The sequence below is a fragment of the Dreissena polymorpha genome, chromosome 13, assembly GCF_020536995.1.
Source record: "Dreissena polymorpha isolate Duluth1 chromosome 13, UMN_Dpol_1.0, whole genome shotgun sequence".
NCBI classification, from domain to species: domain Eukaryota; kingdom Metazoa; phylum Mollusca; class Bivalvia; order Myida; family Dreissenidae; genus Dreissena; species Dreissena polymorpha.
In genome coordinates this window covers 64023961-64037604 of record NC_068367.1, presented here as the reverse complement: position 1 = coordinate 64037604, position 13644 = coordinate 64023961, and the positions used below count along the sequence as shown (strand labels likewise).

The window sequence follows — 13644 nt, the reverse complement described above, 5'->3', positions numbered from 1 at the left end:
ATATTACATACAAACAAGACAAGCACAAACAAGATTATAAAGACCTTTTTTGTACTGTTTTTCTAGTCAGAATATATCTTCCACCTGGCTCTCCCAATGGAAAACATGGCTATTGTTTTCCAATTCTTAGAAAACAAATCACTATCTTAATCGAAAAATAACTAAATCAACTAAAGAAATGTTCTTTAATGTTATTGCTTGAAAGTTTAATGAACAAATTATAGCTTATGAGACAAAAATTAAATAAAAATCTACAATTATTCTTTTGGGATTTGTTTACCCAGTTTAACATGTGTTTCTCACAAAGTTCCGAAATGAAGCTAGGTCCTTGTTCCAAAAAATGTCAGAAAAAAGCTTGTCATATTGTAGTTAATATTTCTATGATAAACTATTTTTGCAGCAATCAAATGTTTATTTATGCTCAGAGTGCCAGAGTAGAAATTCATATAAAAAAGATGTTGATGTTTAGAAGTAATAATCAGATGATAAAGGGTCAATGAGAAGGGGAGGAGAGATTTTAGAAAGAATTGTCAAGTTGAATGTAATATATTTTTTACTGTATATAAAGTAAAACTGATGACATGTTTTTTCAAAATATTTTCCAACCTCTATGTTTTTATACAAAGACATTATGAGCACGTCAATTTTCTAATTCCAACCCCTATGTTTTTATACAAAGACATTATGAGCACGTCAATTTTCTAATTCCAACCCCTATGTTTTTATACAAAGACATTATGAGCACGTCAATTTTCTAATTCCGAACAAAAAGAGAAAAAGCCATGTGTGCACTGCTTTAAAAAATTCAAACATTTAATTCCAACATTCTTAACGCCTTAAAATGAAGGATGGAGATGATGGAATGCCTGATTGAGCAAAATTAAAGAGTCATTTGCACACCAGACTTTTTTGTGCGTTTTTTTTTCTCTCAATGATAAAACATTTTGCCCACAATTTTTTGGGTTAGGATTAAAGTTATCTATCTTAAAATCTTGATACCCCCAAAAAAATTAAATCATAAGTTGGGGAAAACTATGTTATCAAAATCTATGTCTACATGATTGTACTTTGTGCAATTGAATAATGCATGGTTCAAATTATAATTGATGTCACTGGTTTATTTATTAACAAGGGCTGTTTGTAAAACATGCATGCCCCCCATATGGGCTGTCAGATGTAGGTCATAATACACTAAATAGTTTCCCTATATAATTCAATGTAAAAGCGACAACTTTGAGCGAAAATAAATGCAACATTTTGCACATAGAGACCCCCATAACCATACCTTTTCTTAAAGGCCATTCTAAGCGGAATTGATTTATGCAATAAAAAAGATATGTCATGTACAAAGCAAGAAAGAACTTGACACAAATCAAAATCGACTGTTTTTGCAACTTTTTTTTCCGACCGTTTCTTAGTGGAATGTAACCTTTTCTAGTGCAATGGTTTACTATAGTCTTCACGTGTATCATATTTCAGGGATTCAGTAGTGAACACCTATTCATGCCCTACCATTATCTCCGCAAGATAACACCGGAATAATGGTAAAAAGTGTAAAAGTCATGCCTTCCTGTCAACTATGATATTTTTTTAGAGAGTACAGCCCTACATGAAGCGATCATTTAGTGTATTGTAACCTATAAGACAACGTTAACTGTTAACATCGCGAAAAATAAGCACTTCTCGATACTTATAAACCTATTTTCTATGTGCATGCCAATTTTCAGACCGATCTTTCACGTAGAAATGCTTGAAAATGCATTTTATTCTAACGCCTGATAAGCCATGTGGCTTTCGCGTTCGGAGCTTTGATTTATAACGGGCGTTCAGGCTTAAAACGATTACCCTAAATAATTACAATCGGTCAAAATACTGGAATAGTGTTTCAAGCTATGTAGAATTAGAAGTAAACAACTATTAACACGTGTTCATGAGCTCTTTCAGCACAAATTGTTGCGATTTGAGATGCTCAAGACGAGTTTTTGTACGTTTTTTTTCTTATTTTCCTCTGAAAACGTATTTTCTTCTTAAAAACTCACGATGCTCCTTAAATTCGTGAAACAAACGCATTTATTCCGTGAAATTCGCCAAAACGCGTCATATCTCACTAAAAAAATGATGATTTTTTGTAAATACAGCTCCTTTGTGACTAGGCCTGGTCTTGCGTTTAGGTCATAATACACTAAATAGTTTCCCTATATAATTCAATGTAAAAGCGACAACTTTGAGCGAAAATAAATGCAACATTTTGCACATAGAGACCCCCATAACCATACCTTTTCTTAAAGGCCATTCTAAGCGGAATCGATTTATGCAATAAAAAAGATATGTCATGTACAAAGCAAGAAAGAACTTGACACACATCAAAATCGACTGTTTTTGCAATTTTTTTTTCCGACCGTTTCTTAGTGGAATGTAACCTTTTCTAGTGCAATGATTTACTATAGTCTTCACGTGTATCATATTTCAGGGATTCAGTAGTGAACACCTATTCATGCCCTACCATTATCTCCGCAAGATAACACCCGAATAATGGTAAAAAGTGTAAAACATGCCTTCCTGTCAACTATGATATTTTTTTAGAGAGTACAGCCCTACATGAAGCGATCATTTAGTGTATTGTAACCTATAAGACAACGTTAACTGTTAACATAGCGAAAAATAAGCACTTCTCGATACTTATAAACCTATTTTCTATGTGCATGCCAATTTTCAGACCGATCTTTCATGTAGAAATGCTTGAAAATGCATTTTATTCTAACGCCTGATAAGCCATGTGGCTTTCGCGTTCGGAGCTTTGATTTATAACGGGCGTTCAGGCTTAAAACAATTACCCTAAATAATTACAATCGGTCAAAATACTGGAATAGTGTTACCAGCTATGTAGAAAAAGAAATAAACAACTATTAAAACGTGTTCATGAGCTCTTTCAGCACAAATTGTTGCGATTTGAGATGCTCAAGACGAGTTTTTGTACGTTTTTTTTCTTATTTTCCTCTGAAAACGTATTTTCTTCTTAAAAACTCACGATGCTCCTTAAATTCGTAAAACAAACGCATTTATTCAGTGAAATTCGCCAAAACGCGTCATATCTCACTAAAAAAATGATGATTTTCTGTAAATACAGCTCCTTTGTGACAAGGCCTGGTCTTGCGTTTAGGTCATAATACACTAAATAGTTTCCCTATATAATTCAATGTAAAAGCGACAACTTTGAGCGAAAATAAATGCAACATTTTGCACATAGAGACCCCCATAACCATACCTTTTCTTAAAGGCCATTCTAAGCGGAATCGATTTATGCAATAAAAAAGATATGTCATGTACAAAGCAAGAAAGAACTTGACACAAATCAAAATCGACTGTTTTTGCAACTTTTTTTTTCGACCGTTTCTTAGTGGAATGTAACCTTTTTTAGTGCAATGGTTTACTTTAGTCTTCACGTGTATCATATTTCAGGGATTCAGTAGTGAACACCTATTCATGCCCTACCATTATCTCCGCAAGATAACACACAAATAATGGTAAAAAGTGTAAAACATGCCTTCCTGTCAACTATGATATTTTTTTAGAGAGTACAGCCCTACATTAAGCGATCATTTAGTGTATTGTAACCTGTAATGGCAGCCATTGTGTGAATATGTTTTTTGTCACTGTGACCTTGACCTTTGACCTATAGTGACCTGAAAATCAATAGGGGTCATCTGCCAGTCATGATCAATGTACCCATGAAGTTTCATGATCCTAGGCTTAATTATTGTTGAGTTATCATCAGGAAACCATTTAACTGTTTTGAGTCACTGTGACCTTTACCTTTGACCTAGTGACCTGAAAATTAATAGGGGTCATCTGCCAGTCATGATTAATGTACCTATGATGTTTTATGATCCTAGGCGTAAGCATTCTTGAGTTATCATGACAATATACCCCTTATTCTTCGAAGGGGGGCATGAAAATCGTCAACACGTACGCAAATAAAGTGCGCAAAAGGTTAAAAACCTTCCTCATCTTGTTTTATGAAAATTCTTTTTTTTTTTATTAAGGGAACGATTCGTATCACTTAGTGATACAGGGTCATATATCTGCCTGTAAGTGTTACACATTGATCTTGAGTTGGAGTGGTCGTCATAAAGGTGACTTAATAAGCAAAACATATGAGGTTAGTTTCATGAAAAGCATTCCAATGGAATTATTATGGGGAGATATTCAGCAGACATCCGTAGTAGGGGAGTCAGACATAAGGAAAAGGTTATCCTTTTAAATCCCTGCTTCATGGCAGCTTTAACTTTGAGCTTTGGTCTTTACAACATTCACTTTCCAGTTTATTTTTTACCTTTTTGACCTTATGTTTAGGAAAATGGCGTTCCTTTTTCATCAGTTTGACAAAACAAGAGGGCCAAGATGGCCCTAGTTTGCTCACCTGAGAGGAGTCGGTTCATTCAATCTTTACCAAACGTCAAACTTGACCTAGATATTGTCCAAACAAACATCCTGGTCAAGTTTCATCATTATTGAACCAAAACTCTGGCATATGGAGTGTTTTTGTTTTTGTAAGATTTGACCTGGTGACCTATATTTGGGTTGACCCCCCCTTACCAAACCTCAAACTTTGCTTACAAAAATAAATATTATCACCAAGATTCATCAAATCTGAAACAAAATTGTGACCTCTAGAGTGTTTACAAGGATTTTGTATAATATAATGAAAATTTGGACAATCGAAGGGCAATAATTATGGCATTAATTATGTGATATATATATAAAACCAATCTTTGTACCAATTTTCATGATGATTGGGCAAAAATTGTGACAAGCTTTTTTTACTATATAAATATAAGAAAACTGCCCCCCCCCCCCCCCCCCCCCCCCGGCTGCCATGATATTCAACTGACCTGAACCATTTTCAAACTCAACTCTCATATCAAGGAAACAAATGTTCTGACCAAATTTCATGAAAATTGGGCAAAAAATGTGACTTCTAGAGTGTTCAAATGTTTTCAATATATAGAGAAAAATGCCGCGCCCACTGGCGGCCATGTTTTTTCACCGATCTGGACCATTTTGGAACTTGTCCGAGATATCAATAAAACCAATGTTTTGACCAACTTTCATGATGATTGGGCAAAACTTGTGACTTCTAGAGTGTTAACAAAGCAATCAGGTGAGCTAAAAAAAATACTAACATTCTAAATACTGTTACAGTAGCAATATCAAGTCTTATCAGGACAAACAAACTAACAATCAATGATGGCCTGTCTGCCGTTTAATGAACCATCACACCTACTCAAAACATTTTATCAACAACTGTCCAGACTAATATCCATCAATCTTGTTGTGTGTGACCTGTCAGTTCATCAGGATACAGACATGTTATCTGTCCCCAAACATCAAATGGTTGTTACATATGCCCTTAGGGTCTGCTGCTGTGTATTCGAACAGAACAAACGTACAATCTTGGTAATCATTTCAAACATGTTTTCGTATCCGATCATCTATAGGGCAAATAAAAACGTTTACTAGTGTGTGTCAAAACAATATAGTCTTTGTTAAAGGTCACATTGACTGCTTATTCATGGCAAGTTCTTGTTTGGCAAGACCTATCTTATTTATTGTTTAAATCAATTGGGCTTGGAAAGCTCTTTGAGGAAAGATATGGTTATTAGGGCCTTAGTGCGCAAAAGTTTTAAGTAATTTTTTGTTAAAGTTATTGCTTTTACATTGGACTTTTTAATTGTTACCTAAATTTTGTGTCTGCCATTTTAAGTGTCCAAAATATTGCACAGGCAATAACTTAATAAAGCTGAATAAATATGGTTATTGATATGGTAATGTTCATATGCAATTCTTGTTAATGTTTTTAATCCCCTACACAGTGTTTTCATTAGGAGGCGGCCGGCGGCCGATTTGACCGCCTCAAATGTTATTTGGGCCGGCTCAAATTCGGAAAAAAAATCGGCAAAGTCTCAGGGCTTCCGCTTCCATTCGCCAGATTGGCCAATGGCGAAAATTTAGCAAATTCGGCCAATAAAATAATCGTTTGGAGAAAACGTACGGCGAAAGATTTTTGTCAGAAAAAAAATTGTTCGCTGGACGTTTTTGCCAAACAATTATTTTCCTGACAAATGCCATTCCAGATAGTAAACTCTTTCAGCTTAAGACTGTGCTTCAATACATCGCCGTATTATTGACCCGCAAAATTGATTCGCAGTCTGCATTAACACCTGTCAGAAACCGGATATCGAGACAAAGGAAACTGACTGGTGTAACCGTCAATCTTATCAGCTTAAATAAACAATAACATCTGATTAAAGATTGCTGCCGATTTCAATCAATTTGAGTAAAAGCCGTTAGTGAATTATCAACTTAGTCACACAATGAACGTAAGTAAAGAAGTTAATAATTGATTTTAATTTCGAGAAGTTCGTAATGTTTTTAATGATTAAAGGCTTAATGCGTTACAATTGTGAATGACGATAGATGAAGGGGTATAAAACCCTTGACATTTACGGCGAAGGTGTCGGAAATTGTGACCTCCATAATGGCGACCATAGGCAATAAGCGTCCTTTGGACTCTGAGGAATCTAATGACCCGGTCTCAAAAAAAACCCAAATCTGATAATAGATCATTTAAAGATGTTTGGCTTTAGGAATTCATGTGGTTAGATTATAATGCAAAATCAAAAACGATGTATTGCAAAATATGCATACAGTTTCAAAAATCAAATTCATTCACTTCTGGGTGTAGTATGTTGAAAAAAGACAACATTTCAAAACACGAAAAATCTAAATGTAATAAAAAAGAATGACAATCATTAATATTAAAATGTATATACATGAATATTTTTTATATTATTAATAATATATTAAAAATAACAATAATAATTTATGTTCATAATAAATATATATTTACACTTTTCAAAATGAGCTTTTTGTTTTGAAATTTAGCATATTTGATTTTGTTTATTTCAGATCACAAAGAGGCCTCACAAGCGTCTAGTCTGAAAACATCCATGACAAATGCGCAGGCTGCAGCAATATCCAAAAGTGAAGCGGCTGTAGTGTCGGCTATGACTAATGTGTACTTTGATGCACAACTGTGTTTCTTTTGTTATGCACACATGATGATTATAGTAATAAACATATTAAAGCTTCTTTGTTTAGTTTCTTCTTTTACACTACTGTAGCCTATACTTACAACAGGCGGTTCCGAATGCTTTGCTAATACTTTGGCTACAGTTTCTAAAATTTGGCTACAAAAAAATCCATTTGGCTAAAATGTTGGCTACAGAAATTTTTAGGCCAGGGGGAGCCCTGAATGCTCACGACGATGACAAGATATTAAGTATTCGTTTATAAATTAACTGTCTGAAATTGAAGTAAACAACCGTAACCGATATATGTTAACCGTTTTCTCATTGATCGTTTTGGTATAATTGTCCAATCGCGAAGCAGGAAACATGAGTGTACGACTTTGATTAAAGGTCACAAATTGACAATGTCAACATGTCTAAAAAAATAAAAAATAAATGACTTTCTTTTGTGTTTCGAGTAAGAACGATAGTTCGCTGTTGAAGTTATTTTGTTCCAGTTTTGTTAACGTTTATCATTTACCGGCACCTCCGGATGAATGCACTTTCCTGTTACATTTCGGTTTTATTTTTCGACAAATTTCGTTGATGGTTCCGATCATGCCTATGTTTGGTTTCTCCGCAGAGTTTTTAACCTACGAACGGTAAGTGGATTTATTTATAACCACATTTTACAGGAGAAGAGTCTTTCATTAGGATAAATGAAAATCTCGAGCCCCAAACTCTCCTGATATTGTCATGATTAAGGTTGGAGTTTGCTAATTATATTGAATTGGCACTGAAATGTTTAGCTATATCCAAATTTGTATTGGAAAATATTGACCAAAAGAAGCTTCCTCTGCGACATATTTAAATCCTACGATTGCCTAAGCTGGGGCAACCTATGCTCGTTTTTTTTTTTGGGGGGGGGGGGAAATCTGCATTGCCAAATTGTCAAACCTTTCTTAAAATTGCTATGCTAGGAGAACCTTAAAATGCCCAATTTTTATGCATTTTTTCCAGAGGGCTTCTGACAAAATATTAATGTCACCCATGGTTTTGCGCATTGTCTTCTATAAGAATGGACCATTTATACTCTTCTTTAAAAACAAATAAAGTTCAAAAGTAAAATTTAATCTGAATTGAAGTTCAAAAGTAAAATTCAATCTAAAAAAAACATGCTACATTTCCATATTGATAAGTTCAGCAGTCAAGCTGTGGCATGACATAAAATAGAGGCGGAAGATTACCCCGAAGCAGCCAAGGGCCTCAGCATCAGCACCAGTTCTTACACTTGTGGATGCTGGGGTCCAAACCGATGTTACTGAGGGGAATGATAAGCTGAGCCTGATTGAGACAGCTGTTGATATAGCCATACAAAAACTTAACCTGGTATCAAAGGAATATGACCCAGAATCAGATTAGAATTACATCAAACTCTGTTTTATTTGTAAAATTAATTATTAAAAGTCGAATTGGTGTTACTTTTTTTATGTTTTTTTTTATACATTTATATCTGTTTTTATTAAAATCTTGATAATTGCAGAGTTGATGTAAACTGAGGACTTTATGTTTTCTTTGCCATTCACATAAATATCCTCTATTTTAAATGAGCAAAATCATGTACATTATGTGCCCAAAATCGCTCAGAGGCCATGATTTGGCACCTTTATTTAACAAAAATTCAGGGGAGCATGCCCCCGGACCCCCTAGCAACTCGCACCTTCGGTGCTCGCACAAGTTGGCCTCCTCAAATAACTCAAAAACCTGCTACAAAAAATCCTAATAAAAACGCTGCCCCTACACCCTAAATGTGGAAATGACTGAAACCTCTTTAGATCTCAGATATACAACTTTCTTGCTCTTGGATCTTTATCAGGGCTTTTTTTCCCTTCTTTAAAAGAGACCTATAGTACCCCAAAGAGAATTCCTTTAACATGTCCAGATTACTTTGGACAAAATCGTCCCACTGTTTTGTAGTTGTTACTACAATTTACCCCAAAATAGAAAGCTAGGCCATTTTACCAAATAAAGAAAACAGCCCTGTAAATGCTTAAGAAAAGTCCCTCTCTTTAAATACAGTAAAGCCCTGTAAATATTCTAGAAAATGTTTGCTTCTCACCTCGTGTTGACCACGCATAGCAGCCTCGCGTTCTTGCTGCTCGAGCATCTCCTGCTGTATGCGATCTTCACGCTGTCGAAGCTCCGAGCCCCGGTCTGCCTCCGTCATCTCATGGAACGTCGGCTTGTTGTTGTTCTGCTCGACAGCAGTTGCCTCAAATGGCTCCTTCTTCGCAGCAGCCATCTGTCTGGCCTGCAGCTTAGCGCGTTCTTCCTGCTCCTTCCTCAGTAATTCCTCTCGCTCTGTTGCCAGGCGAATTTCCCGCTCGATCGCACTCTCTGCAGAAAGTTCTGTATCTGCCATGGTTTCTGTTTCTGGTTCCGATTCTGAGTCAGACTTTGTGGTTCTGACGACGTCCGCTGGTACTTTTTTCAGTGGCGTTGGTAATTTAACCTCCCAGTGCCTCACTTGCTGAGGTGGCTTGGGTTTCGGCACAGTTTTTTCCTGAGTTTGCTCGGTTTTGAATTTTTCCTCCCACTGTTGCCGAATCGAATTCAGGTCCGAAATGCTCTCTCTGTCAACAGTGTCAGTGTTTTCTGTTTCCTGGATGATGTTTTCGCTGTAAAGATTCACCTTTTCTGGTTTCTCTTCCCAAGACACACTCAAGCGCTTGGTCACTTCACTTCGCCATTCTTGGATGGAGGAATCTGGGTCAGGGGTTGAAGGGGCCTCCACTGGAGTTTCTGAAAACACACAATTAATACTGACTTTAGAGTTACCTGAAGTATATTTCTTTCATGAATAACAGAATGGGTACTTATACTATTATGTGTCACGGTTTTATGTCAAATGTTATGGGATCAAGTACCTGTCAGACAGAAAAAATGTTAAAATCTGAATAGGTATCTTTGGAAAATAAGCATGATGATTTTAACTATACTTCTTCTAACAGACAGAAGCAAAAATGTGCACTGGTCAAAACTGCAAGTCTTAGACATGATCATGAGCAAATCCTATCCATTGCAACTTATATATTTAATATCTTAACTTAATAAACACAACAATAAATACCACATAAATAATATATAAGAATGGTCTTCAGATTATCCAGTAAATTTATCACTTAAAATATTCAACCCAAGTTTAAAGTCAAACTCACAAACCCAACTTAATCGCAATCCCTGAAAGTATTTGACATTTGATAATCCACATATAGACAAACACCCATTTTAAACAAAAGCATAATTCATTGTATTGCACAGTCTATCCAATTCCTGTAAATTGAACTAACGGTAAGAAGATATGTATTCAAACCTATTCAAACAAAACAATGGCACTAATATGGGTCAAGTTTCTTCAATTTTCGTATACCAAGCCACATAGAATTCCATTCTGGCTTACTCCACACTGTTAAAGACCTATTATTAAGGTATTATCTGTGAATTAAATACATTAGTCTGCTAACAATCAATACAAACAAGAACTACTTCACTGTAACAATCTTACAGATATTCAATATTCAAAACCTGCAAGTACAAAATGGGGGTGTGTTCAAACGATAACATCTAAGCTAACTGCTTTGCTTATGATTAGACTACCTTCCATTAAACCTTTAGTGTTTGTTTACCAGCATAACTGTCTTTTTTTTCTAATTTTCTATTTTCTAATTTTCTAATGAATACTGAATATCATACAATAGTTAGCAACTATTTATCCATTAAAAAAATCCATAATACACTTCATAAAATAACATTAGCAAACTGCTCAACCTTATATTATAATAATGATGGAAGAGATAGTCATATTTACAAACTGTATACACTCCGGGTGTCCAGAAACTTATGTTTTATTATCTACTCATACCAAAAAATACACATTATTTTCTACTCGCATCAAATAAAACATTTTGTCAGCACTTTTCTCACTTGTAATTTGAAACACATACATTTTTATTTCCATAAGCTACATTTCAATGAGCCGGATATTATTGAGCAAAATGTCAAATGTGTATGAATATATCTGAATGGCAGTACCACCTTTCATGACAAACAGGATTTCCTGAAGAATGAAACCATGCAAGACGTCATTGAATCCTAAATGTATAAAAACACCGTCACCCGCGGATGCAGATTTTTCGCATAAATAATAAATTCTGACTCACTCACAGTGTACTTGTCACAAAGTCATGCACATTAAACGTGAAAGTTACATTTATACAAGCAGCTGAAGATGCAAAATTAGAAAAAATGTAGATAACGTAATATATCCAGGCTTGTCAAGTAAACAGTGAAATTGTAACTCTCTTCTTTGCTTTACAATACTGTTACCAGTAATTGATACAATTTTTTTCCAAACAACAGTTAAAACCATATTTTATGATAGTATAAATATTTTTAAATATTGTTATGTCATTTTAATATTTGTAAAAGGTTACCTTCTATAGCAAAGTTTACCATTGCTTATTCAGAATTTATGTACTCTAATAACTTTTGTAATCCTACACTTTTCTTCCAACAGTCCACGCAAAACCAACAAAGACAACCGAAACTCAGCTCAAGAATGCACAAAGAAATACTCAATGATCGATTGTCAACAGTTACCTAATCATAAACATGCCATTTTCAATGATGTTTTTGACATTTCTCCCCATTTAAAAACTGGTAATGCACAATACCAAATGCCAATCACTGCTACCTGGTATTGAAGTGCGACCTTTTCTGCAATGACTATAAACAATTAAAACCCCTAAGGCTTTCGATCAACTTCTGATTGGACAGCTAGACAAGGTTATTCTCATTTAATCATGATAAAAGTGTATTCAATGATCAGGATCTATGTCATAAAACAGGCAGTTTTATTATGTTTCAGAGAATATCATAATTGTTGTTTTGTACCAATAGTCTAATTACGTAATTAAATTACATGCAGTTACGGGCAATTATCAAGCAATTACATGATAAAGAAATTATTCAGTGATGATATGCATTTGCTGCATTTAAATATATAATAAGTACAGTGCAGTGGACCAAAGAAAGTAAAACATTTAATCATGTATTATACATGATAAATTTAAAATTCTTTTATTATGCACAAATTATTAACCGATTTATGCCTAGTGGACTCTCCCATCCTTCTAAATTGGATCAATTTATTTCCAAAATTGGGGATGTCTAGTATATTTATTTCTAATTTTTGTTAAAAGAATATTTCTTACAGAAATTCCTTTAAGCAAACAGCGCAGCGTCTCATCTGGGTCTACGCTGTTTGCAAAGGCCTTTTTTCTAGACGGTAGGCAAAAATGGGTTAATATCAATATTGTTGAACAGTGTCTGTTTTGTAATAGATAATTTTTTAACTTTACTTTAAGAAAATGCATATTTTTCAATTATGTAAAGAAGTGTTTGTTTTTTTACAAAATAAAATTACTCTGCAAACATTACTGAACAATTGATCAATCATCCCAGCAGGGCTGCACCGAATATCCGAAATATCCGAGATTCCCGGATCCAAACGAGGATTCGCGGATCTAACCGTAATCGGTAAAATCGGTTTCGAATCCGGATCTTATTTGAGTTTAACCTTTCGTTTGCATTAATTGTTTCTTTCGCCCTAATACATTTCGTTAAATTGTTTCTTTCTTTTTGAAAGGCTGACTGGTATGTAGTTTGTCACAATTACCGCTACTTTTTCGACAAAAACATGGTACTACACAGTCTACTTTCGTTTTCGATGGTGCAAAATGGCGCAAAAGAAAATTCACTATGCACCTAAACAATTAAACTCCTCGGTGTGGAAGCATTTCGCGTTTTATCAGCATACTAATTCTGGCTTATAAGGTCGTTACAAAGTATTTTATTGATACTTATTGCAGATTGCGTGTGATGCGTTTATTGCTTGTTTAAGTACAGCGTTATTCATATTTTATCTGACTGACATAGATGTGTTTAATATGAGACATTATTATAAATGTTTGTCGTTAAAATGCTTACACTATTTCTATATATGCGATTTTGAGAAATTAGCGGAATCTGGACCCGGGTATATATTTTTTTTCCAACAATGTAAGTCAATTTTGTCATCTTCTTAGAATTTGTTTTTGTTTTTGATGTCGTTATTTCTGCTTCCACTACTGCTGTTGTGGCTGAAGCTGGATCTACCAATGCTGCTAAAGTAGTACAGTAGACTCTGCCAATACCGGACTCTCTGAATACCGGAACTCTCCCGATTCCAGACGGTCCGGCCAGTCCCGTATTTTCTCCTTCTATCTCTTTGTTAAAAAATGTTGAATAAACCGAACTCTCTGAAAACCGAAAACCGGACGGGTATCTCCGTAAATTTGGTCATTTTTAAGGTAAAATACATTGAATATACCGGTCGGTCTAAATTCTGAAGATGCCCGAGGCGTGAAAATAACAATACCTAAGTCAGCACAGCGAGTGTGGTGTCACACATTTTGCTCGCGCAATTATCGATAATCGGATTAAAAATACCATAAAGGTGTCAAGTCGTTACCGC

At 35.0% G+C, this 13644-nt stretch overlaps 1 protein-coding gene across 2 annotated transcripts in view; it reads right to left on the bottom strand.

Moving 5' to 3' along the window:
• Positions 1 to 13644, bottom strand: part of LOC127856627 (uncharacterized) — a 146005-nt gene that overhangs the window by 11058 nt on the left and 121303 nt on the right. For both annotated transcript variants that reach the window (XM_052392946.1, XM_052392947.1), the window contains exon 16: positions 9190 to 9872. In XM_052392946.1, coding sequence (XP_052248906.1) covers positions 9190 to 9872 — 683 coding nt within the window. The remainder of the gene's footprint in view (positions 1 to 9189; positions 9873 to 13644) is intronic.